This window comes from Schistocerca americana, chromosome 4 (assembly GCF_021461395.2).
Source record: "Schistocerca americana isolate TAMUIC-IGC-003095 chromosome 4, iqSchAmer2.1, whole genome shotgun sequence".
NCBI lineage: Eukaryota > Metazoa > Arthropoda > Insecta > Orthoptera > Acrididae > Schistocerca > Schistocerca americana.
This window is the reverse complement of record NC_060122.1, coordinates 476,060,298-476,088,016: the sequence shown is the minus strand read 5'-3', so window position 1 is coordinate 476,088,016 and position 27,719 is coordinate 476,060,298. Positions and strand designations below refer to the sequence as shown.

General features: G+C 43.6%; 1 protein-coding gene across 1 annotated transcript in view; it reads left to right on the top strand.

The window, feature by feature from the left end:
* LOC124612333 (peroxidasin) overlaps nt 1–27,719 on the top strand; it is a 207,807-nt gene that overhangs the window by 176,885 nt on the left and 3,203 nt on the right. Inside the window, exons 19-21 of the mRNA XM_047140476.1 lie at nt 5,268–5,476; nt 12,266–12,495; nt 18,853–19,116. Of these exons, the coding sequence (XP_046996432.1) occupies nt 5,268–5,476; nt 12,266–12,495; nt 18,853–19,116 (703 nt within the window). The remainder of the gene's footprint in view (nt 1–5,267; nt 5,477–12,265; nt 12,496–18,852; nt 19,117–27,719) is intronic.

Here is a 27,719-nt window from a genome sequence, read left to right as displayed (position 1 = left end):
TGCGTGCACCAGCGGACCAGTAGCTATTTAACTCTCAGTGTGTGTAGGATGAAGTTTAGGCCAGAGGTGGCTGTGTGATGATGTGATTGTGTTTTACGTACCATGACTGGACCCTACTCATTGACGTTGCCGTGTATATGGTGGATCTCGGAAATCGCTGCCTCTAGTAAGATTTTATGACGTCGCCTACTCGTTGGCTTCGATCGGACATCCACAAACAGAAGCGAGGCTCGTCACTGAACACCAGGATATCCTATACAATGTTGAAATTGACCCTGTTCGTACACCGTGAAACCTTTGCTATCTGTGATATGGTGTCAGCGGCAAACGACGTATGGAAACTCAAGAACTCAACCCGGGGTACAGTAATCTGTTTTTGACGGTTCTGGGAGACACTATGCCGTTACCACGTGTCCGGATTTCAGCTGCAGTCGAACAACCCCACAACCTTCTTGTCGTTAGTCGCTCTAAAAGGATCCGTCCGTCTCTTCTTACCATAGTGCTGCCATTAGTCCACCTCGTCACCTCTCAGTCTGCGCTGTCGGTAAGGTGCCCACTTGTCCCCCAATTCTAATGAATCGATCTTTCTCCAAGTCCGAAAGATAGCGAGAGGTCTTCTAGGCGTACTGTGTTGCGACCTCCATATGGAAAGTTACGGTAACGAAAGGTGCGCCCAACACCGGTGATGTAGTCGTGACATTCGTCAGTTATAAGATTTTCTCGCGACAACAAAGTTGGGTAATACATTCTCGGTTTACTTGTCGCGTCACACCTGGCTAAAATCTCGAGCATTCGGCTCAGTCCTCCACGGTCTTGATCAGAAACAACTGACTGACGTGACTGACGTTGTGGTGACCATTTACATCCATAGACGGGCTACGATTGCTCACTGTAGATTATCAAGCGTTTCAAGGAGGTGCTTTCCATTTGGCTCCATTTCTCCCATCTTCATTTTATCGATATGTTGGCAAAAACATTTATGGCGTGGGCACATGGAGCCGAAGGTAAGGAGGAGTCTATCGATCATATGACTACCATGCATCCGAAAACTCGGTGTAATGTCTACACAGAGAGAGAATAGAAGATGTCAGTTGTAGACGCTTTCAGTCAATGACAACCGGATGGGTGGCTCGGCCACTCTCTATGCCGAAACCAAAACACTTTGATTTATACCTCTACACCTAACGTTTTCACCACACAGTCCAGAAGACACCACATTGGTTTATACCTCTACACCTAAAGTTTTCACCACACAGTCCACAAGACATCTGTTTTAAATCCATTAGTTTATAAAGTTACAACTGATTGTCAATCACCTGAATTTCGAGATTAATCATCTGAAGTACGCTTTCCGAAAGAATGGCAGTGAGGTTCGAGATATAAAAGTTAGCGCTCTCCAAGAAATGAAAACTCGAAAAAGTTGAGTGATTACGTGGAAATCTAAGTATTGTGCTTCTTCCTTTCTGCGATGCTACCTTTAGGAAAAGAGGCGGGGTTCGGGAAAGAAGAGGCATAAGACCTATTTTCCGACCGCCGACAAGATACAGCGGATGCAGCGCACAGTTAACGATAGCATCGGCCTGTGGATTTCCGGAATGTACAAGTTTTCTTGTAAATGTGGTAGCAACTTCATCCGTCAGTCTATTCGTACCGCTTTTGACCGCTGCGAAGAACACCAAAGCCACATTAAAAATCGAGAGCATGAGAAATCAGTAGCTGCTAAGCACAGTCTCACAAATAAATAGAGAATGATGTTTAATGAAACTGAAATCTTGTCTCACGCTCCTATATACTGGACTCTATTGTTAAGAAGACATAAGAATTAGAATGTGCGAGAACAGCTTGAGCCGGGATAGCAGCTATAATCTCAGTTGTGCGTGGAAGCGACTTCTTAAAGCTTGTACCACACAGAGAAATGCGTTGCATTTCTTACGTTCCTACGAGAGCGCTGACATCACCAGTGTAGATATGGCGACCGTCTCTGGCAGCATAACATAGTGATACCGTTCCATGGCCAGTCGCAAGCCGTTTATGAGCTGTGAATGGTCACCACAACAACAGGCATGGCAGTCGCTTGTTCGTGACGAGTACGATAGGAGATTTCGTCGACAGATCGGGTTCAAAATGATTCAAATGGCTCTGAGCACTATGGGACTTAACATCTGAGGTCATCAGTCCCCTAGAACTTAGAACTACTTAAACCTAACTAACCTAAGGACATCACACAGACCCATGCCCGAGGCAGGATTCGAACCTGCGACCGTAGCAGCAGCGCGTCTCCGGACTGGAGCGCCTAGAACCGCTCGGCCACCGCGGCCGGCGGAAGATCTGGGCCGGCAGAAATGGCCGTGCGGTTCTAGGTGCTGCAGTCTGGAACAGCGAGACGCTACGGTCGCAGGTTCGAATCCTGCCTCGGGCATGGATGTGTGTGATGTCCTTAGGTTAGTTAGGTTTAACTAGTTCTAAGTTCTAGGGGACTAATGACCTCAGAAGTTGAGTCCCATAGTGCTCAGAGCCATTTTTGAAAGATCGGGATTTTGCCCTGATTCGAAGCGGCAAGTAAGCCAAGAATGGGTTAAACAGCATCTCCAATAACAGTTTTTTTATGTACTAAAAATGGGTTATATAAAAATTTCCTGGCAGATTACAACTATGTGCCGCGCCAAGACTCGAATTCGGGACGTTGCCTTTCGCGGGCAAGTGCACCTATCTTTTTATCTGCCAGCACGTTTTAAATCAGCGCAGACTCCACTGCAGATTGAAAATTTCATTCTGGAAACATCACCCAGGCTGTGGTAAGCCACGTCTCCGCAATATCCTAGCTGTGCTAGTTCTGCAGCATCGTAGGAGAGCTTCTGCGAAGTTTGGAAGGTAGGAGACGAGGTACTGACGGAAGTAAAATTGTGAGAACGGGTCGTGAGTCGTGCTTGGGTAGCTCAGATGGTAGAGTACTTGCCCCGCAAAAGGGAGGGGTCCCGAGTTCGAGTCTCGGTCCGGCACACAGTTTCAATCTACCAGGAAGTTTCGTATCAGCGTACACTCTGCTGCAGAGTGAGAATTTCGTTCAGGTTGCATAAAGACTGAATTTCAATAAACTGTCCCACATATATGGAAATAATGGAGTATCAGCCAAACAAGAACGTCGCCTTAATGCTATCCACATGCGGTGCCTGAGATCCATCGTCGGAGTAACGTGGAAGGACCGAGTGACCAACGAACTAGTGCTATCTAAAACTAACTGCAACAGTATTTCAGATATCTTGAAGCAGAGACGACTCCACTGGCAGGGACATGTCCACCGTATGGATCCTGACAGATTACCACGTGAGGTGATGCTTGGAGAGATCTCTATAGCCAAAAGACCTGTAGGACGTCCTGTATTTAGGTTCAAGGACTCCTGTAAACGAGATATGGAGAGCTTTGGAATCGACACAAACAGATGGGAGGCACTGGCTAACATGAGACCAGAGTGACGTGATGATATATCATCTGGAATGTCGAAGCATGATGAAGGCTTGTTAGACAGATTAAGGCAGAAAAAGCTTCGCAATGCTTCCACAGCTCCTGCCTCAGCAGCCAGATACACTTGTGACAAATGCGGCAAGAGATGCCGTGCTGCCATTGGCATGACAAGTCATATAAAAAAATGCAACCCATAAACACACAGACACTGCAACAATCATCTACCAAGATGTCGTGGCCAATATACACTCCTGGAAATTGAAATAAGAACACCGTGAATTCATTGTCCTAGGAAGAGGAAACTTTATTGACACATTCCTGGGGTCAGATACATCACATGATCACACTGACAGAACCACAGGCACATAGACACAGGCAACAGAGCATGCACAATGTCGGCACTAGTACAGTGTATATCCACCTTTCGCAGCAATGCAGGCTGCTATTCTCCCATGGAGACGATCGTAGAGATGCTGGATGTAGTCCTGTGGAACGGCTTGCCATGCCATTTCCACCTGGCGCCTCAGTTGGACCAGCGTTCGTGCTGGACGTGCAGACCGCGTGAGACGACGCTTCATCCAGTCCCAAACATGCTCAATGGGGGACAGATCCGGAGATCTTGCTGGCCAGGGTAGTTGACTTACACCTTCTAGAGCACGTTGGGTGGCACGGGATACATGCGGACGTGCATTGTCCTGTTGGAACAGCAAGTTCCCTTGCCGGTCTAGGAATGGTAGAACGATGGGTTCGATGACGGTTTGGATGTACCGTGCACTATTCAGTGTCCCCTCGACGATCACCAGTGGTGTACGGCCAGTGTAGGAGATCGCTCCCCACACCATGATGCCGGGTGTTGGCCCTGTGTGCCTCGGTCGTATGCAGTCCCGATTGTGGCGCTCACCTGCACGGCGCCAAACACGCAAACGACCATCATTGGCACCAAGGCAGAAGCGACTCTCATCGCTGAAGACGACACGTCTCCATTCGTCCCTCCATTCACGCCTGTCGCGACACCACTGGAGGCGGGCTGCACGATGTTGGGGCGTGAGCGGAAGACGGCCTAACGGTGTGCGGGACCGTAGCCCAGCTTCATGGAGACGGTTGCGAATGGTCCTCGCCGATACCCCAGGAGCAACAGTGTCCCTAATTTGCTGGGAAGTGGCGGTGCGGTCCCCTACGGCACTGCGTAGGATCCTACGGTCTTGGCGTGCATCCGTGCGTCGCTGCGGTCCGGTTCCAGGTCGACAGGCACGTGCACCTTCCGCCGACCACTGGCGACAACATCGATGTACTGTGGAGACCTCACGCCCCACGTGTTGAGCAATTCGGCGGTACGTCCACCCGGCCTCCCGCATGCCCACTATACGCCCTCGCTCAAAGTCCGTCAACTGCACATACGGTTCACGTCGACGCTGTCACGGCATGCTACCAGTGTTAAAGACTGCGATGGAGCTCCGTATGCCACGGCAAACTGGCTGACACTGACGGCGGCGGTGCACAAATGCTGCGCAGCTAGCGCCATTCGACGGCCAACACCGCGGTTCCTGGTGTGTCCGCTGTGCCGTGCGTGTGATCATTGCTTGTACAGCCCTCTCGCAGTGTCCGGAGCAAGTATGGTGGGTCTGACACACCGGTGTCAATGTGTTCTTTTTTCCATTTCCAGGAGTGTATATATAGCTGGGTAAGCTTCGATCAAGGTGCCAGTGGTGTAATACTTTCCATGTTCGCCAGTGCAGGACCGTATAGCACCTCGCATAAGCTAGCCATTGCCGACACCGGTTGCTCACTTGACGTGTGGTGCACAGATTCTTCTACGAGAACCCGGGCGTCTTCAAGCCGGAGCAGCTGACGCAGATCCGGCAGGCGTCGCTGGCGCGGGTGCTGTGCGACAACGGGGACGCCATCGAGGACATCACGCGCGACGTGTTCGTGCTGCCCGACCGCCAGGGCGGCCTGCTCAAGTGCAGCGCGCTGCCCAGCGTGCAGCTGATCGCGTGGTCCGACTGCTGCCCCGGTGAGTACCACCTGCTCGCGGCGCGCCTCTTCCTGCTTATGCGAATTCTCAGTAGCCCTGCTGTCACAGAGAGTAAGCTCCATGAACGTAACAGTTCTTCCCACGTACGGCTCGAGATATGACCATGAGAACAAAATCAGACAAGTTCCAGCTCATATAGATAGTCCTTTTACCAGCGCATCATTCACAACCGGAGAAGTAAAGGTGGAGTAATGGCGGCGGCAACAGAAGCTTCCTAATCTACACCCAGTAAGTACCGAGCGACGTGGTGCAGCTGTTAGCAAACTGGATTCGCATTCGGGAAACGACGGTTCAGACACGCGTCCGGCTGTCCTGATATAGGTTTCTGTGATTACTCTAAATCGCCACGACTGATTTCCTTCCCCATTCTTCCATAATCCGGGCTTGTGCTCCATCCCTAATGACCTTGTTGTCGACTGGACGTTAAATGCTAATTTCCTCCTCCTCCTCCTCCTCATCATCATCCTCTTCCTCCTCCCGTCTAAGGTGTCTGCCGTATTGCAGATCCAGATGCAGATGCGCATCTCTTGTTGCTGCTACAAACTAATAGGTGAATTCACAAAAGATCGATATTAAAAATAGATAGATTGTAGATAGATTTTACTTACTGTGAAGTAGGAACTGAAAGTCATGAATAACAGAACCTGAATAAAATTGTTGGTTTTATTCTACCGCTGAAAGTATAGCTTAACTTAACTTTACTATTGACAAATATATATGAAGATGGTATCTGTTGTTTCTGACATGTCTGAAAGAACAGATACCATTCTCATATATACCGGGTGATCAAAAAGGAAGTATAAATTTGAAAACTTAATAAACCACGGAATAATATAGATAGAGAGGTAAAAATTGACACCCATACTTGGAATGACATGGGGTTTTATTAGAACAAACAAAAAAACAAATTATTGGTAGACGCGTGAAAGATCTCTTGCGCGCGTCGTTTGGTGGTGATCGAGTGCTCAGCCGCCACTTTCGTCGTGCTTGGCCTCCCAGGTCCCCAGACCTCAGTCCGTGCGATTATTGGCTTTGGGGTTACCTGAAGTCGCAAGTGTATCGTCATCGACCGACATCTCTAGGGATGCTGAAAGACAACATCCGACGCCAATGCCTCACCATAACTCCGGACATGCTTTACAGTGCTGTTCACAACATTATTCCACGACTACAGCTATTGTTGAGGAATGATGGTGGACATATTGGTGGACTCCTGCAAAGAACATCATCTTCGCTTTGTCTTACTTTGTTACGCTAATTATTGCTATTCGGATCAGATGAAGCGCCATCTGTCGGACATTTTTTGAACGTTTGTATTTTTTTGGTTCTAATAAAACCCCATGTCATTCCAAGCATGTGTTTCACTTTGTACCTCTCTATCTACACTATTCCGAGATTTATTCAGTTTTCAAATTTATACTGACTTATATATATATATATATGTATATATATATATATATATATATATATATATATATATATATATATATATATAGTTAAGGTTCACCGGCCATATTACCATCTTCTTGTGTGTGGATGCACAAACAGTGTCCGAATCTTACGGGAATCGGCAAAAAAGCCGCGAGTAATGAGTATAATGGGCAGGGGCACTATGAATATAGTGCGGGACAATAAGTTGGGAATGTGGGTCTCACAGGAGGAGAGCCAGATATAAATCCCTGCTGTCGCACTATCCTCTGTGGCTCGTATGGATAGAGCGTCTGCCATGTAAGCAGGAGATCCCGGGTTCGAGTCCCGTTCGGGGCCCGCATTTTCAACCAGCCCCGTTGACTTATATCAACGCCTGTATGCAGCTAGGGGTATTCATTTCCGCCGTATAGCTTCATGAAGTTCCGATTGGTGGTGGCGCTATACATTGGCATCAAAATCGCGTGTGTAACAGAGGTGCGTTCCAAACACAGAGCTGTCTCCGAGTTACTTTTTCCGGATAACCAGACCATCGTAGATATTCGCCGGTACTTGAAAAATGTCTACAGAGACGTGGCAGTGAACAAAAGCATGGTCAGTCGCTGCGCGAGGCGGCTGCCGTCGTCATTGCTGCAAGGTCCCGCAAACCTGTCCGATCTCCCGCCTGCTCGACGGCCGCACACAGCTGCGGCTCTTTCAGTGTTGGAACGTGCGGAGACTCTCATTCGAGGTTATCGAAGGATCACATTCAACACCTCGCTACACAACTGGACATCTCTGTTGGTAACGCTGACACGCTTGTCCACGAGTTGGAGTACTGAAAGGTGGCCCCGCTAGTTTCCTCGCCGCCTAACGGAAGACCGTAAAGAGCAACGAAGAACCGTCTGTGCGTAGTTGTTTGAACGATACGGGGCTGATCGCACCAATTTTTATCAATAAGTTCACAGTTGATGAAACATGGATCACTTCGAACCGGAAACAAAACGGCAATGCATGGAGAGGCGCCACATGACGTCTCTTCCGAATAATGAACTTCGGAAGAGATGTGACAGCGCTCCATTTCTGTTGATATCCTTCCCCATGGTGCAACGATCAGCTGCGAAATGCATTGTGCCGCCCTCATGACCCTGAAGAATTAACGTCAGTGTTCGTCGTCACAAAAGTGCAAACGAATTTCTCCCTCTCCATAACAACGCAGCACCTCACACATGTCTGTGTACCCGAGATGAGCTCACGAAACATCACTGGACTGTTTTTCTTCGTCTACCCTACAGCTCGGATCTCGCACGTTATGAGTTCCATTTCTTGCCTCCAATAGAGGAAGCGCTCTGCGGGAAGCAGTACGTGGATGGTGGGAGGGAATTCATGCAGCAACACGTTGGCTCTGACGTCGACCAGTGGAGTGGCACACACAGTCTTCCATTAAGGTTACATAAGGTCGTGGCACTGAACGGAGATTATATCAAAAAACAGTGTTTTGTAGGCCAAAGATTGGGAGATATTATGGTGTTTCGAAATCCTGAATAGAACCACCTTTCCTACAGAAAAAAGTGTAGCATTATTTATTGAACGCATCTCGTCACTTCCTTTGTTGCCGTCTGACTGTTTAATATTAGTCCGAGAATCTGCAACGGGCAGTGTCTTTTCTTGAACACTAAATTCCATTGTTCTCATGTTCAAAGCCCTCTATGCTCGAAGTGAATTGTTTTCCGATGGTTGAGTGTGCGCTACCTTCACGGTGACCTCACTGTAAATTTTCTCTCGATATTCGTGCGTAAATGGTTATATTATATGAGAAATCCAGAATTGTATTCCCTTTTGAGGTACGAATTGTTATTAAGCGCTCACATTCCCCACAGCAGCCGTTAATATACAGAACTAGTACTGATTGCACTACGATGGTAAATCACGTTAAATACTTCAACGAACAATGAAATGAATACAGTGCTGTGCCTACTGTTCACTTGTCTTACACACAGCCTTCTTGCACTCTCGGCGTAAATTTATACAACTGTTAATTTCTGTCAGTTGTGTACACACACTCACGACCGTGATGGCACGTTATTAAATGATGCTTCTCCGGACTGTCTCTCTCTTCTACATCTCTGCCACTGTCACCACCCTTGGACTGCCACGCTTGCCGTCCCTTTTGCATGGTGACTCCACCGACCTGTCTCACTCTGAACACATGAACACCACCGCAAAGATGCAAAGAAGCAAAGCTTGTTTTTACCACTTGACAATCTGACGAGCACAATATTTTTCTGAACGATTGCATATTGCACTGTACTTTCTGAACCAAAAAACGAAATTGTTATTTCACCTAAACAGATCATTCCAAAGGATTTAAATATGCTAAATCTCATGTTAGTAAATTGTCGAAGTGTCTGTAGCAAGATCCCCGAGTTACTCTCCGAAATAATCACTAGCAATGCGAATATTATGTACCGAAAGCTGGTTGAAACCAGACATAAATGGCAGTGAAATTTTGAACTCGGATTGGTCAATGTTTAGGAAGGATAGGACTGATGCTATGGAAGGTGGTGTGTTCATTGCAGTTAAAAGCTGTTTAAGCGCAGTTGAGATCTATACTGAGTTGGACTGTGAAATAGTCTGTATTAAACTATCAATCAGACAAGGATTGACCATTATATTAGGACGTTTTTATAGAGCACCGCCATCCGCAACAAACGTCGTAGAATGTTTCAGGGAAAATTTTGAGTAAATAGGGAATAAATATCCAAATTATCTATTAGTTGCCGCTGTGAGTGGCCACCCGGTTAGAGGCGTCATATCACTGACTGCACGGCCCCTCCCGCCGGAGGTTCGAGTCCTCCCTCGGGCATGGGTGTGTGTTTTGTCCTTAGCATAAGTTAGTTTAAGTAGTGTGTAACTCTAGGGACCGATGACCTCAGCAGTTTGTTAAATCAGAAATTCACACATTTTATCCATTAGTTATAGATGAAAACTTTAATCTGGCATCCACTGACTGAGAAAATTACACGTTTATCACAGTGGGCAGAAGCAAAGACTCGTGTGAAGCTATTCCAGGAGCACTTTCAAAACACATCCTTGAGTAATTCGTCAGAAAACCAACTCGAGATGGGAACATATTAGATATCTTGGCAGCAAACAGACCTGATCTTTTTCAGGAAGTTAATATAGAAGGTATCAGCGACCATAATGTCGTTGTGGCTTCTATGTCAGTGGAAGCTGCAGAAAAACCAAAGAAATAGCATAGAGTTTTCTTGTTTGGGAAAGCAAACAAAAGAGTCGTTAATGAATATCTTAATAGTCAGCTCGAAGCATTCACCGCGGGACACAAAGGTAATGAGCATCTTTGGTTTAAAGGAATTGTCCACCATGTGGTAGAGAAGTATGTGCGTAGCTAAAATATACGGGAGGGAAAGGATCCACCTTGGTACAACAAACATATTCGGAAGTTGCTGAGAAAGCACAGAATTTTGCACAGTCGTTTTGAACGTAGTTGCTGCCCCGCTGACAAACAGAAATTATGCGAAATGAAAGCCGCTGTCAAAAGATCAATGATAGATCCTATTAACGTACTTGAAAGCAGTATTTCATCTGCAGATTCTAAAAATAACCCCAAAAAACTTTGGTCGTACTTAAAATCTGTGAACGCTACAAATAGTTCAATACTTTCTCTTGCTGACAGTACGGGTAATGTAGCTGATGGTGATAAACAGAAGGCCGAAATTCTAAACCTAGCTTTCAAAAACTCGTTTACGGTAGAGGACATGCAGCACCATTCCCCCTTTCAACTATCGAACAAACACAAGGATGGCTGACATAGTGTTTAGTGTATAAGAGGCATCTGGCCCAGACGGTATCCCCGTAAGATTATATGTTGACTATGCTACAAATATAGCACCATTCTTATCCGTCATCTATCAGAGATCATTGGAACAGCAAGGCCCAGGTCATAGAAATCAATAAAAAGGGTAGATAATCGGATGCACATAATTACCGGCCAATTTCGCTGACGTCTATTTGTTGTAGCATCATGGAACATATTTTGGCCGGCCGCTGGTGGCCGAGCGGTTCTAGGCGCTTCAGTCTGCAACCGCGCGACCGCTACGGTCGCAGGTTTGAATCCTGCTTCGGTCATGGATGTGTGTGATGTCCTTAGGTTAGTTAGGTTTAAGTAGTTCTACGTTCTAGGGGACTGATGACCTGAGATGTTAAGTCCCATAGTGCTCAGAGCCATTTGAACCATTTTTGAACATATTTTGTGTTCAGTCATAATGACCTTTCTAGACTCTGAGAAGCTCATCTGCAGAAACCAGCATGTTTTTAAGAGACACAGTTGGCCCTCATTGTGCAATATATACAACACGCTCTAGATACCGTCTCCCAGGTTGATGCCAGATTCCTTGACTTTCGAAAGGCGTTCGACTCAGTTCCTCACTGTCGCTTGCTCCAAAAAGTGCACGCTTACGGTCTATCCGATGACATATGCAGTTGGATAGAAAGTTTTCTACCAGACAGAGAGCAGTATGTCGTCCTGAACGGGGTGACTTCAACAGAAACATAGGTGTGTCCCAGGGCAGCGTAATAGGTCTGTTGCTTTTTACGATTTACATAAACGATCGGGTTGGTGACATTGACAATGGCATTAGACTATTTTCCGATGATGCTGTAGAGTACAGCAAAGTAGTATCACAGGTCCAAAGAAGAGCGGCAAGATTCGTGACTGGTACATTCAGCCATCGTGAGAGCGTTACAAATCTCATAGAAAGTTTGAAGTGGGACACACTTGCAGATAGCCGACGCGCTAAAACGGAAGAGGCTGCTCACAAAATTACGAAATCCGATCTTCGCCGAGGATATACAGCATATATTATTACCACCAACTTTAAAGTCACGTAATGATCACCATTCAAAGATAAGGGAAATAAGAGCTCGCACTGAGGAGTTCAGACATTCGTTTCTCACTCGCGCGATCCTCGAGTGGAACAGAGGGGGAAATATGACTTTGCTCTCCGCCACACACCGTTTGATGTCTAGCGGAGTATATATGTAGATGTAGATGTAGAACTCATAGACACACTTAGTGCAGGGGCAAATTCTAATATTGATTCATATTCCAAAGATTATTTAAATGCGTGTCAATAAAAATGTGGAATGATATTTGATGTGTCTGAGGATATGGTCACGTTACAACACTGGTCAATGTCGTTGTAGCAGATGATGTGTCACAGAGCTTAGCAGCCGGACCATTCGTCAGATGTTTAATAGTTGGCGAACGGGGAACAGAGATGGCAAGTGAATGTGCTTTCAATATGCATTTTATCTCTTTTCAACTTATTTCTTTTTCAGAGTGCCAGGAGCGCAGCAACACCATCTCGCGTCGCTTCCGGCGCTCGGCAGAGCACTCCTACCCAGAGGACCGCCCCGTCGCCTCCACCACACCTCTGCCACCATCTTCACAGTCCGAGGCCGATGGCGGCTGGGTCAACTCCTCCATGGGGGCCACGTCGGCGACGCCCACCACCGCAGCCGTCACCGCCGCCACCACCGACGCCAGCTTCCGTGACAACCAGATAGAGGTGTCGTAGCTCTCTCGCCCTTACTTTCTTTCAACATATAGTCTAAAGCAAGAAACTGTTGTCGTTGTGATTGTCAACCCGAAGACAGTTTGGTACAACAACTATTAACCTCTGTATTTGATTACGCATGCCTATACCACTTTCTTTGGCGCTTCCGTTTAATACCACGAAAATCATATGAAGTCATTAAAAAATAGCTACCTAGCAGTAATAGAACTTCATGTCCTTGCCTAAATAACAAGGAGGCAAACATCTGCCATAGGTGGACCGTCATAACATCCCAAACTATGGCTGCAAAGAATCCCCACTTCAAGCGTGGCTTGGGAGAATGCCTCTTTTCCCAAAGTTGCCACTCGGAATGCACGCAGTCTACAAAAAGAAAGCCACCAGAGCAATTAAAAAGCAAACTTTTAAAAGATTAAAAATTTTATACATTTTTAAAAATTAAAAAAAACAATTTTTTCAATTTAAAAATTAAACACTAAACTTCATCACACTAATTGTCTGATGTTATTGCAATAAAAAATGATACAAGACGCAGATTTCTTAAATCATTTAAAAGTTTTGTCATTTTTTAAATGTTTTCCCTTTAAGTTTCATTGGTTCACAAGCTATTATTTGTTATGTTTGGGCTTTTCCGCTGTTGGAAGCAGATTTTGGTATTTTGTTTATTTTTTTGTCCTTTGGCTTATCCTATTATTTATGCATTCCGTGTCATGTGTCTGTTGCTTTGCTACGCATTCTTCTGTTATTAGTCATGCTCCTTTTTCCTATTTGCCAGCCGGTGTAGCCATGCGGCTCTAGGCGCTTCAGTCTGGAACTGCGTGACCGCTACGGTCGCAGGTTCGAGGCCTGCCTCGGGCATGGATGTGTGTGATGTCCTTAGGTTAGTTAGGTTTAAGTAGTTCTAAGTTCTAGGGGACTGATGACCACAGATGTTAGTCCCATAGTGCTCAGCGCCATTTTTTCCGTATTTGCTTGTAACGGCGAATATCTCTCATCATCATCACCATCATCATCAGCCAATTCAATCATTAAATGATGTGGCCTCTTCGAGTCGTGGATTCGGGTAGGCTTTCAGCAGTCTTCTCCAAGTGGGACGGTCTTGGGCAGTTCTCTGCCAGGTGTTACCAGCGATCTTCTTGATGTCTTTGTCCCATCTGTCTGGTGGTCTTCCTCTAGGCCTCCGGTGCTCCCTCGGACTCCACTCCAGTACTAGCTTCGTCCATCTGTTGTCTTTTCTTCTTGCGACGTGGCCAGCCCACTGCCATTTCAAGGAACCTACTGTCTCTAAGATGTCATTAACCTTCGTCACAGACCGGATGTCATCTTCCCTTTTCCTGTCCTTTCTTATATAGCCCAGTATTGATCTCTCCATGGCTCTCTGTGCTGTCCTAAGTTTCCCTTTTGTAAATGAGTTCAGTGTCCATGTCTCACAGCCATACGTCATCACAGGAAGAATGCATTGATCAAATACTGCTCTCTTCAAATTTACTGGCATTTTTGATCTGAACACTTTTGAATTCTTCCCAAATGCTTGCCAGCCAAGCTTGATGCGTCGATAGATTTCTGGCCTTATGTCTCCCTTCATATTTATAATCTGGCCAAGGTAGACATATTCACTGACCTCTTCTAGCAGACTGTCCTTGACCTTTACATCTCCAGCTGGGACCCATTTGTTGGACATTACTTTTGTTTTGGAAAGGTTCATGCTCAAGCTAACCAGCTGACATTCCGATGCAAGATCTGTAACTAAGTTTTGGAGCTCTGCGAAGTCTTTGGCCAGTAAGGCAATATCATCAGCAAATCTCAAGTTGGTAAGCCTTCTTCCATTAATTCTAATTCCCTTACCTTCCCACCTCAACTTTGACATAGCCATTTCCAATACAGCAGAGAACAGTTTTGGGGAGATGGGATCGCCTTGCTTGACACCCCTCATGATGCGTAATTCTTGAGTTGATTCGCCGATGTTAACATAAGCTGAAGAATTCTCGTAGATTTTCCTGAGCACTTCAATGTATGCTGCTCCCACTCCTTGCTCACTCAAAGCTTTGAGGACAGCTACATGGCTAACGGAGTCAAATGCCTTTTCAAAGTCAACAAAGGGAATGCAGAGAGGCAGTTGGTATTCATTCGCTCTGCTTATCACTTCACTAACGGTCAGAATGTGGTCAATAGTGCTAAAATTGCTTCGGAATCCTGCTTGTTCTATAGGTTGGGCTAAGTCTAGGATGGAACTAATTCGGTTTAACAAGATCTTTGTGAAAATTTTGTACAAAATTGAGAGCAAGCTGATAGGACGGTAGTTTTTAATATTGTGAATACTTCCTTTCTTGTGTATCAATATAATCTTAGCCTTGTTCCACGATAATGGGATTGAAGCATAGTGCAGGCAGGAAGTAAATACTTTTGTCAAGTGATTTATTGTTACCTCTCCTGCCAGTTTGAGGATGTCAACGCTGAGCTCATCATCACCCGGCACTGTTCCCTTCTTCATGGTATCTAGAGCACACTTGACTTCTGATGGGAGTATATCTGGAACACTAGGTACATCATTTAATTTAGATACACTCAAATTTTCCCTTGGGTTGCTATACAAATTGCTATAAAAGTCTCTGATGAACTTCAAAACTTCCTCCTTTTCAGTGATTCGATTGTCATTTCCATCGAGTGCGATAATCTGCTTTTTAACGACTGTGAGTTTTCGTTTGGCTGACTTTAAACTTGTCTTGTTCTCCAAGCTTGCTCGTAAGGTGTCTTCAGTGAATTTCTGTATGTCAGTTTTCATTTATCTTCGCACTGCCTTACATAGTTCGGAATACGCTACCATGTCACGATCGGTTTGGATTTTCATTTCTCTCCTCTATTGTAAAAGGGTTTCAGTATTGGCACTGAATTTCTTTGGCTGTCTATTGTTTTGGCATAGTCCACCGACTTCTTGTGCACTTGAAACAATCATTTCCGCCAAATCACCATCTTTAGTTACATGGAACTTGCTTTGGAGGACTTCTTGGAATTTCGAGGAATGTTCTTCCAGGTTTTTGATGTTGATTACCCTTCTCTTCCCTTTCATAAGTTTATTCCTTTCATTTCTTACATTGAGTTCGACCCTTGCTCTCACAAGACGGTGATCACTGCCAGTGTTGAACTGGTATCTCTCGTACTGGACTATTTTTACTTTCGGTTATTACCTACATTTCTTCTGTGCTCATTTTTCAGCCCTCGTACATACTTGTACGTTAGTGCCTCTCCATGCTTCGGTATGTGCCCCTTTCACTCCCTTTACCGCGAATATGGCCCGTAGCGTCACTGTTCATTCCTCTTGCCGTAGCCATACAGTTCGCACAGCCGCGCTGTACTAGAGTTCGGTAAATGATGACCTCGAATGTTAGCACGGTTCGTCATATGAGGTTTAAAGCTGATTTGCGCTTTCTGCAGCACGGGGTCGTTACTTCGAGATTTAGCAGATCCTAAAAAAAAAGGCTCCAGGCACTATGGGACTTAACATCGGAGGTCATTAGTCCCCTAGACTTAGAACAGCTTGAACCTAAGGACTTCACAGAATCACAGACATCCATGCCCGAGACAGGATTCGAACCTGCGACCGCAGCAGCCGCCTGGCTCCGGACTGAAGCGCCTAGAACCGCTCTGCTACCGCGGCCAGCCTAGCAGAGCCTCCTTTTACTCTCCATGTCACTGGTGGTCTTCTCCCGGATCCTCTCAATCCCTTTTTTCCCGTTAACTTTCCTAGCTCAAACAATTCCTCACATCAGTTCAGCATCGTTCTCTCAGGAAACCCAAACCAGCTCCAACTGTCTTCTTCCAAATTTACTAAAATCCCCACTGCTTATGTACATCTATGAGCTGGCACACACAAAAATCACTCTATACAGTTAGCATCAAGAACTGCAAAATCTGTACATTAAACCTTTTGTTTTAATTTATGAGTATTTTAACAAATCTGTAACCTAGTGTGGGAAAAAGGAGGTTTAGATTTTAATACCCCGTCGGCGATGAGGTAATTAGAGACAGAGCAAGACCGCGGATGGGACATAGATGACTAAGGAAAGTACCCTGTCCTTTTCTGACATTCGCAACAACCCAACTATGAAAAACATGATGGGAAGGAGATTTTATCTTTACCTCTGCCCGTTGCGAGTCCAGAATACTAACTCCTTACCCATCTCGACCGGTTGGATACTGGTAAGCACAGGGAAGGGTGACGGGAAGTCTGGTAAGACAGACGTCGAGGTTGATTTCATGACCTAGTATTGATGGACTATTGAAGCACTTCTGTAGTTGCTGGATAGAGGGGACTTGTAGGTATAGCCACAGCATAGTACTTGTGCAGGAAATTAGGGGGAAATATCAAAATTCTTTTGGAGCATTTTTCAGGCTTAGGTCACACAGCCAGTATCATTACTGATTTCCAGTTCTTAGCAAGTCGTTATTGAATGATATTTCAAAAGAAAGAAGAAAGGGAATTGTAGAATACCAGACTACAAGTCAGTCTAACTTCTGCACACAACTAGTCAACGGAACAGACTAAGAGACGGGCTTATTATGCGAATATATCTGTCGATGACACTGAAGGCAGCTGTATAATAATAGAGTGTAATGTAATTTTCTGAGTGAGTTCTGTTTGAGTGTACACATGAGCTACACAATAAACGTAGGTGTTCAGTTTGTGCTACGAGGAAGGGGAATATGGTGTTCGCGTAAAAGTTTTTGGAACGGAGTCTAAACAGGTTAGGAAAGCGGGATTGAGTGCGTGGCGTTCCAGAATGATGATGGAGTAATAGAAATTGATTAGAATGTACATTAAGGCGAAACTGGCGTTAGAGATGATAGGTCGAATCAAATCGTCGTAGTGTAGAATACGTCGCGCGAATGTCATAGGTATTTTGAGTTAATTAGTAGTTCTAATTGGTTGTAAACTTTGTGGTTCAGAGATGTATTTTGCCTGTTAATTTACAGTCGAGTTTTAGTATCAGACAAATATACTTGGATAGGACGGGTGTAAGTGTTAAAGTAAAATTCAGTGGGGCTGAAAGTGTGCGCGGTTCGTTCTTAATTTGGTACACGCTGGATTTGGAGTTCAACTTTTTGATTTCTTTCTCTTTATTATAATTTCATTCCTGCACGTAGGGGTGGATTGGCAGCAACCATGTAGCTGTACTTCCACTTACATATCTTTAAACATAAAAGTCGCATTGAGCACTTTCACAGTTGATAAACATGATATTATTAAATACTTGGCGATGCTATTTGCGTAGAGTTGTGACTGAATGAGGAGCTGCTTGGTGATAAATTGTTACTAAAGAAGAGGCTTATGTAGAGTTATACTTCATGACTAGCACGAGGTAGGTGGGACGGATCTAGTTGTAATGTGGACAGCTGTTTGACTGCAATGGATTTGGATGTACTGCACAAAATTGAGTGGGAAGGTATTAGGCGAGAGTGTCTAGTCGAGAAACTTGGAAGAGAAAGTAGTTTTAGGAATAAGTGGCAGCGGCATTTGGATCGAACACAGAGCGCGGCCACGGCAACTTACTGGAGAGTATGGGTGCACTCAGATGGTTCGATATTTCAAAGGACAGAAAAATTGAAGAAGATGTTATCATTTGTAGGAACCGGACGTAGGGAGTTGTTGGGGTAAAGTGGTGTGTTGATAGGTGAACTAAGGACAATTTCTGGTTTGGTTGGAGGGAGATTTAGGTTTGTAATTTTTAGGAGTCGGTTGGGATGAAATTGGTTCCTGGCACTGGAGAGAGGAGACTGAAGGTTAGGACGACGTTGGTACCTGTAATGGACTTTGGGATATATAGGTGGATTTGTTGCAGATGAGACATTTTTAGCAACGGTAGATTTGGGTTTGGTTTGGGAAGATTCGACTCTGTTTTCGGTGATATGGTGATCTATTATGAACAGGTCTTTGAAGAATAGGCGAATGATGAATGTGGGACACAGGTGGCTGTGGATTTGGAGCGCTATTAGCATTTGGGAGTCAGTATTGCAATCTAGTTCTTACTCGACTTCTTTCACCGTGATCTCTGGGTAAGCCTGTGCAGGAGGAGTGAATGGAAATCATGAACAAAGCACTTGATTACTGAGGAGTGTTTGTGGGGTACGTTATGATTTGGTAAGTTGATTGAGATGCAGCTAGAGGCATATATTATAGATAATGGACACCTTTGAGATACTCCTTAAATGAAACATAACGAAAAATAGATCTACTCAACGTTTAAAAAAATTTAGTTCGACAAGCGAAAAAATGTCGATTCGATCATTATGGCTACAGTTGTGAATTGAAAAATCGGGACCTGTGAAGTACGAACCTAATGGTCCTCTCTGCAGGTGGATGCTGAGGAGGTGGGCGAAGAGCGCCTGGAGGGCATCGAGAGCGCGCTGGAGGAGTTCCAGCGCACCATCAAGCAGCTGCGGCGCAAACTGCGCAAGCTGGAGCACCACTGTCAGGCTGCGGGCGGTGGTGGAGGCGGCGGCGGGGGCGGTGGGGGCGGCAAGCGCGCCGGCACCTCCAAGTGCGTCGACAACGACGGCCGCTGGCGCAAGAACAACGAGGTCTGGAAGCGTGACGACTGCACGGACTGCGTCTGCAAGGTACGTCCCGCGTCTCACCTCAGAACAGCCAACACAATCTCCAGTTTGCGTGACTACTTCACCGTGAGGCAATCGCCCTCAGCACAAAAGAATGCTCTCAAAAATCTGATTTTTCTGGACAACGTTCACTGCATGAATTTGCTAACAATACGAGAGGTTAAGGTTTTATTTTGCTTTAGCGATATGTTACGTGTTCTTCGGTTTAATCTTTATATTAAGAAAAATACATTTTAAAGTACTAATTAGATACCTATACTAATGAAAGTACAATGCTATTCATAAATAATAAAATAATGATAAATGAAGGTGAAGTTAGCAAGCACTTTATCGAAATGTCGTATGTATAGACTACAGTCTAAAAATTTTATTACATAAGACGGAAGTTATGGCCCTTGAATTTAAACACTTAATAAAGTCAAAAATAATAATTAACAATAAATTAATTGAACAAGAGTCACATTATAAAGATCTGGATGCGACACGAGCCATGATTTTGACAGTGATATAAAAAAAAGGCTCCAAAAATTTTTTGCGATATATGCACAATAAACAGAACACTAACTATATAATCCAAAAACATACAAAAAATTAGTTTCATTCAATTATTGCAGCACCATTACCGTCTTTGGAAGCGAACGCGATCAAAGCAGAAAGAAACATAACAGTAAAATACAGCCGGCAGTGATGATGGGAATCGTGAGGAGGGTAAAGAGCTTCACAATAAGAGATTTAATGAAGTGTGAAGATATTTAAAACGAGCTGAATCTACATCCAATTAACGAAGAAACAAGTGATTACTGGAAGTGATGGAATCAACCTTTGAACAGAATGAAATGTGAAAGAATACACAAAAACCGTAACTATAACACGAAAAGAAAAAGCGAGCCATACGTCGACCAAGGAAGCGACCAATTTTACCACTGCTGGGTTTCTGACAGTACTCTCGAGGATCCGTACCCTTTAACTTTTGAAACCTCAAATGAGATAAAGAAAGCCACATTTTTTCTATATTGACAGGCAGACAAATCGTGCATCAATGACTCTGTCAGCAAAAGCGGGTAATGATATCAGATTTCTCCTAAATAGGGCACATTTATAATTGGTATGCTGGTACTTCGAAACGTGACTACCTGTGCAATATTGTTGAAAGCTTTCCACATAAGAATTTCGAGAGTCACTGTTGTAAATAATTGTCTCATGTGGTCAAATTTTAAAATTAATTTAGAGAAATTATGTAATGTCGCTTGTTCACGTCCGTATTCAGTGTTGAAGCGGGCAAGGTGAAGTGTGAAATTCTGTTGGAGTTTCAGAGTCGAAATGAATGACAACATTACACAATACTTCTCATCCACAGCGAATAAAAAGGTTGAGTTCATCGGGGACGATGATGAAAATGGCAAAGGTGATGAAAGTAAGGAAAAGAGTGGAAATGCCATCGCGTGTGCTGAAAATCTTCTATTCACGTTCGTACTTCTGTAAATAGTGTCGATTGAGGTCTCCTTATTAATAGACAATGGTACAGAAAGATGATTTCCGTATGTGGAAAGAGTGGTTGACAGATAGAAAACACGACACTGGGATGCAAAGATTGTAAGAAAGCTGTGATACTGGACCCAGAAGGAAGTAAACACGAAATGAAAAAAATTCGCAGCAGTGGTCAACTATTTCAGTGCCATGCTTTGGAGAAAGCAAACCAGACCAAATGGTATCCGTTTGAAAGAAAACGTTTAAACACAAAGAAACTTCGTCCATAAACGATCCTTTGAAAATATTATCTGCAGCAAGTGAAAAACCTTTAGAAGCTGTCTCTGTTAAATCACAGGAGAATGAAAACTTAGTAACAGCAAATGTTTTCAGAACTGCGTGCAAATAAACGGTTAAATGATTTTCGGTCTGAAATTGGTGTTCAGAAATTGAACAGAGTGGACCTTGGACCCACCCTTCATTTCAGGTTTGTATGTGTCAACAAATTAAAGCATACTGCTGCGTAAATGAAAGGCAGAGTTATCAAAATATAATTGAGTCACACAGCAAAATTCCCTTGATACTTGCCGAAAGTTCTACAGTGAGCCAATTCTCTTAATTGATTAGTCGTATTTAAGCAACGCTACGTGATACGTGGAACCTTGACTATATTGTTTAAAGAAGCTTTCATACTAATTTTAAGTTGGAACTGGGCCAGCAATGAGCTAGAGCTATCTGTTAGCGAACTTATAAGAAAAGATCTTCCCTCAGAAATTAATCATTTTAAATCTTTCCTGGATAAGCTATACACTCTCTACAAACTGTCACCCAAAGGTGCAAGAGAACTGAAAAAAAAATGCAGAAGCACCCAAATTCTTAAAAGTGACCCAGTCTTGGGTACTCGATAGGTTATCTCTAGCTTTGGAAGTGTTTCAGCAGTTTGGAGAAATTGTGAGACATTAGTTTCACATTTTTACTAGTGCTGAAGATGATATGACCATAGACAACACTGGCAGGAAAATGTATGAAGGTTTTCTAAAGAAAATCGCCAGTACTGACTTAATTTTGGATCTGAAGTTGATGTGCGATACGCTACAGGAGTTGTCTGAGCTTAGTTCAAAACTGCAAAACTCTTGATACTGCTATCAAAAAATAAAACAGAGTTCAGAATGTTTGAAGAGGAACATAAAAAGAGATGTATTTCTAATGAAGCTCGAAAAGGAAAGGAACGATTACAATTCTATTCAGAAATAAAATGCAAAAATTATGCTGTTATGCCCAATCTAATCGACCCAATATCATTTCTTGAAAGTTTAAGCAAGAGAATGAAAACAGATTTTCAAGTGATGAGGATGATATTTCTTCATGCACTGTTACTGCATCCTTCTTATTAGCCCGACAATCCTGCAGTAATTTTTGGTGAGAAAGACATAATCAAATTATGTAAAAGGCTCAGCTTTACCTGAAAGGAAAGTAATCATAGGGTTCCTAGAAGAGAAAGGAAGTGTCCAGCTTCTCCTGCTGTCTCTGACAAACAGAATTAACTGCATACCAGTATCTACCAGTGAATGTGAGAGAGGATTTTCACAAATGAATCTTGCTTTAACTCTATCAAGAGCGTCACTGCACCTGAAAATTGTTGCCAACTTTATTTTCATGAATCTAGTGACCTCCTTTGTGACTGTTCAACACTTATATCCTGTGATGATTGTCCACGACTGGAACCAGTAAATATTAAAGTTGATATAAAAATAACTGATTGTTAAAATGCGTTCTGTTTTCAGTTAATTCTCGGCTGTTGAAAGGCACGTAACCAAAATATTGGACTCCAGAATGCCAGCACATTCTACCTCAAGAAACTAAGCCAGAGAACGTAATGATGTTGGACGCAAAATCAGCTTTATAACTCAGCCGAAGGGTGTTCCAGAGGCCCTTTAGGGGTACTGGGCAGGCCAGTCTGTTCAGAAACCATTGCTTCACAGTTGGTACTTTGTGACAGCCTACGTATCGTGCCGACAAGTTCATCACCTCTGAAGTGTCCTTCCACTACGCGACGTCCACAATACCGTAAAATGTATTAAAATTCTTCTTTATTTCAAGTTTTCTAAAGTTCAATAAGGGTACCGCACCATAACAACGAGAAACAACTCCATAGCGTAACACCACCTCCTCTATGTTTCACTGATGGCACACGTAATGGCAAGTAGCATTCTCTGGGCATTCACCAAATTACTGCAGGGGTATAGCGTGATTCATCAGTCAAACTCACTCGTTCCCAGTCATTCATTGACCAGTTGTGTCGCTCTGAACACCACCTCAAGCGTCACTTAGCATTAAGTAGGAAATGTATGGCTCTTGTGGGGCTGCTCGTCCATTATACCCCTATCTTTTAAACTCCACACACACATTCATTGTGCTAGCTGATCTGCTGGTATCACACTGAACACAGTGATTCCTTCTGATGATTTCATGTGACGTTTTTGCAATCACCCTCCTCAATGCTAGACAATTCCTGCCCGTCAATATATTATGCCTCCTTGATCCTGGTGTAGCTTTGGTTGTTCTTTCACATTTCTGATTTCAGTCACATGACAGACTTGGAGAGCTAGGAAGGGGGGAAATGTCTCAGGTCGATCTGTTGCTCAGGTGACAGCCAGTGACTAGTCGACGTTCGGAGTCACTAAGCACTCCTGATTAACGTGTTCTGTTGTAACTACCTCAGTACTTGCAACACGATACACCCCAGCCCCATTCCCATCCCCTCCTTTTATACTGGCTGGTACGCCTCTCGTTAAAGCTAGTAGTCAATTCCTCATTACGTAGGAGTGTCTGGATACTTATGACAGAACAGCATATTATATGGAGTCTTGTAAAATTCGGAAAAATATAAGACCATGACCTTACGGGTGTACACACACTTTTCATCAGAAAATGTGTTTAATATTGAAAGTGGCGATTGTGACGTGATATAAATTGGATAAGCCTGAAGGAATATTCGAACTCGATTGGAAAAGCTTCGAAATGTAGCGAAAATAACCCAAGTAAATTCGTATGCATCTCATGAACAACAGACACACGTCCTCGAATATTAACGATAAGCACCGCATTCTTCTTCATGCCAAGAAAGGGACGTCTGTAATACTGTAGAAGAAATAGAAATTTTGTGTTCATGTACAGTTATCAACAAACATACTGAACAAGAAACCAGAAGGTATCCTTATAACTTTATTGGCATTTTGCTGACTGCTAATTAAAACCAAAGTAGTAATTCCATTTGTAGTTCCCACACTGAGAAATAGGATGATCTACACGCTTTATACACAAAAGAAAATTTTAAATTTTAGAATTTTCCACGTTGTCACACTATGTCATTTAATAATTTTATTTTTGCCTTTGGTACTTTCGAATACAACTACATTGAATTTGCTACAAAAAGGTCCTGTTAATTTTTTCAGGGCTGATAGTTTCGCATAGTGACTGAGAAAATGTGAACATTTCGTGTATAGAATTTGAAGGCGTTGCAGGTTACATAAAAGCCATCGGCAAACATAGCCTACGACATCTTATGCTGTTTGAATCACTCTGATACTTTCTGGCCACGGTGTTCATGGTACTATTACGCCCATACAGTGCTCGCAATGTGAATCCTCGGCAGCACTTTTCCACAATATTTTCATTCCGACATGACACCGACCCGCTACTATCTCTGCATTAATACGAACTCTCTTGCACACACCATCTGCTCTGCTTTCTCACTCGTATAGTAGTTCACTATATTCGTTACATGTAGTATAGTTATTAAAAATATTGGTCACCCAAAATTTAAAATGTTGTTTCGAATACAACTACATTAAATTTGCTACAAAAAGGTCTTCTTAAATTTTTTAGGACTGATAGTTTCGCATAGTGACTGAGAAAATGTGAACATTTCGTGTGTAGAATTTAAAGGTGTTGCAGGTTACATAAAAGCCATCAATAGGGGCAGCATAATCACGCTGTATATACATAAATACGTCTGTGAAATTGTTAGATCGCCAGGACATTTATACGTTGTTCAACATTACATGTTTGCACATTTTCCATCGCATGCCAAACCGTCAAGGACAGTTAAATTTGTAAACCAAAACGAAGAGAAACTCATAGTGTGAATACACTTCTACTTTTATACGTCTGACTTCTTTTTGTGTATAACTATCTTTCCTTCAATTTATAATAATTACAGTATGATACTCTTGTTCCGTGTGTCTTTGTTTTTTTTCTTTGTGCACACACAGAATGTTACACACTGACAATGGCTTGAAAAGCCGGAATTGGCCGTGGAATTAAAAAATTTCGCAGGCATTCAATGATTTCATCTTTGTCGCAGTTTTTGGAAGGAAAGCTATTTCCATTCCGCAGGAACTATGCGGCTTTTCCACTCTGTTTTTTGGACAGATGCATAAACGATGTTACTTCTATAAATGTTGCTAAAATTGTGAGGGAAACTGTGGGGGCGTATGGTGAGAGGAAAAAGTTTATTCGTCAGGCCTTTCCCTCTCGCCCCTTCACTCTTTTCTCTCTGCGCTCCCGTGAGTAAGCTTAGAGATGAACATTTTCAGAGGTTTCGATATATCAAAACAATGAAATACGTAATTTTTTTAAACCCACGTCACAGCTGCGTATACAATACAGACCTGCAACAAACGCAGTTTATCTGTTTCACGTTGCAAACATACCTATAACATCCCATGCTGTTTGAATCACTCTGATACTTTCTGAGCACGATGTTCATGGCACTATTACGCCCATACAGTGCTCGCAATGTGAATCCTCGGCAGCACTTTTCCACAATATTTTCATTCCGACATGACACTGACCCGCTACTATCTCTGCATTAACACGAACTCTCTTGCACACACTACCTGCTCTGCTTTCTCACTCGTATAGCAGTTCACTATACTCGTTACATTTAGTATAGTTATTAAAAATATTGCTCACCCAAAATTTAAAATGTTAATAATAAATACATTATGTACCAAAATGTATCGAGGCAGCTATTAGTGGATATTTAAAAGGGCTGTGTCAATCCTTTCCTTTGTAACGGCTTGCATTCTACTGGATATACCTTCAGTGAGGTATCTGGAAGTCTACGGAGGAATTGCAGCTCATATTTCCTTAACAGCCAAATCCACACCTGTTAGTGATGTTGGACACTGGGGATGGTGCGAAATCGACGCTCTAACTTTAACCCAAAGGTGTTATATTGTCGAGGCACTGGGCAGGTCAGCCCACTTCAGGATTTTTAATGTCCCCAAACCATTGCCTCAACTGATGCTGTTTATGACAGCGTGCATTGTCGTGCTGATACAGTACCGTCTCCGAACTGTTCCTCTACTGTTGCAGACACAGTACTGTAATACGTGTTCATATCCTTTCGCATTTAGCGTTTTCCACGAAATACATATCCTTACCGTGACACCACCTTTCTCCAAACTTTACTGTTGGCACCACCATTGGATTGTTACCAGGTATAGCGTGAATCATTCGTTTCCAGCGAAGCATCGCTTAGCACTGACTACAGAAATTTGTTTACAAAAGAAAAACCACCAAACAGCCATAAGATTTCAGAAATTGTTATTTTATTTACACGACCAGTTTCGACATTTCATTAAAGCCATCTTAAGGCCCCTATGCAATCTCTGGGCAGAGAATGGGAGACGTCGATGCATGCACAACCGGAATCATGAATACCTCGATTCCGTGAATTTCTTGCCGAGTCTGTACTTCGAAGACTTGGTGACAGCTCTTGTGAGCATACAGGTATTGACTGAGTTGTTGTCAAGTCTTCCATGTACCACTGCACAAAAATTTCAAGGACTCCAGGTCTTGCTGGGTCCGGATATGCATGCATCGATGTATCCGATTCTTTATATAGCGAGTGCATAGGGGCCTGAAGATGACATTGATGAGGTGCAGAACCTGGTAGTGAAAATAAAATAATAACTTCTGAATCGCTCTTTGGCGATGTTTCTTTGGTAAATATCTGACCGGTCACTGTCCCGTATCCACGACGGGTTAACAGACACATAAATCTGTGGCTGATGAAGAGCTACTTGCCGACTGTACTCCAGGCTTTTTAACTCCTCACGCAGACACTGTGCTACCTCGACTGTTGGTAGCGCTTTAGAACTCGCGAGTGATTCCTTCCGCTGATTCCATGCGGCTTTTACAAATACCCATCATCAACAGTCGTTTTCTGCACGTGTAGAGGCTTGAAATGTCCGTGATGGATTTGTTAATGAGGTGATACCCAATGACTATTCTACGTTCGAAGACACTAAGCTCTCCTGACTAAACAGCCATGCATTTCCTACTTCTCTACTGATGACACAATACTCTCTGCTCTTTTTGTACTGGTAATACGCCCCTCCAGACATCTAATGGTCGATTATACGTCACACAGTGGTGTCAGGATATTTTTCGTGACATAGTGTATCTCTGGATTCACGCGAACTGTCTCGCGCATATCCTCTGTTCGACTCTCCTTCTGGTGTAGGAGTCCGTCTTACCCGTTATATGTTGTGTAGTTATTACAAAGCTTTACATTGTGCCTTGGAACTTCAACTACTCAGATTACACTCGGGAAATTAGTACAGAGTGACATTTATTAAAACATTAATATTATGTTGGGTAGTATATTACCAAAACTCGTAACAAAACGTTCATACAGAACATTATACGATTAAGTTCTGGAGCACGAACAGTTTATGGGCAACGAGCCGTTACATGTAGACATTAAACTTCATGCTACTTCAACTCGACATATATTCGAAGTGCCGGGAGCTGTAGCCGAGCGTTTCTAGGGGCGCCAGTCCGGAACAGCGCTGCTGCTAAGGTCGCAGGTTCGAATCCTGACTCGGGCATGGATGTGTGTGATGTCCTTAGGTTGTTAGATTTAATTAGTTTTAAGTCTAATGGACTGATGACCTCAGATGTTAAGTCCCATTGTGCTTAGAGCCATATATTCGAAAGCAATACCATGCGGACTCTCTAACACTTATTTACAAACGTATACCTTATCTCACATTTCATAGCGATGGTAACAACCTCGTAACACTAACAAGACATACTAGCTTCAAAACGAACCGAGCTCAGAATTA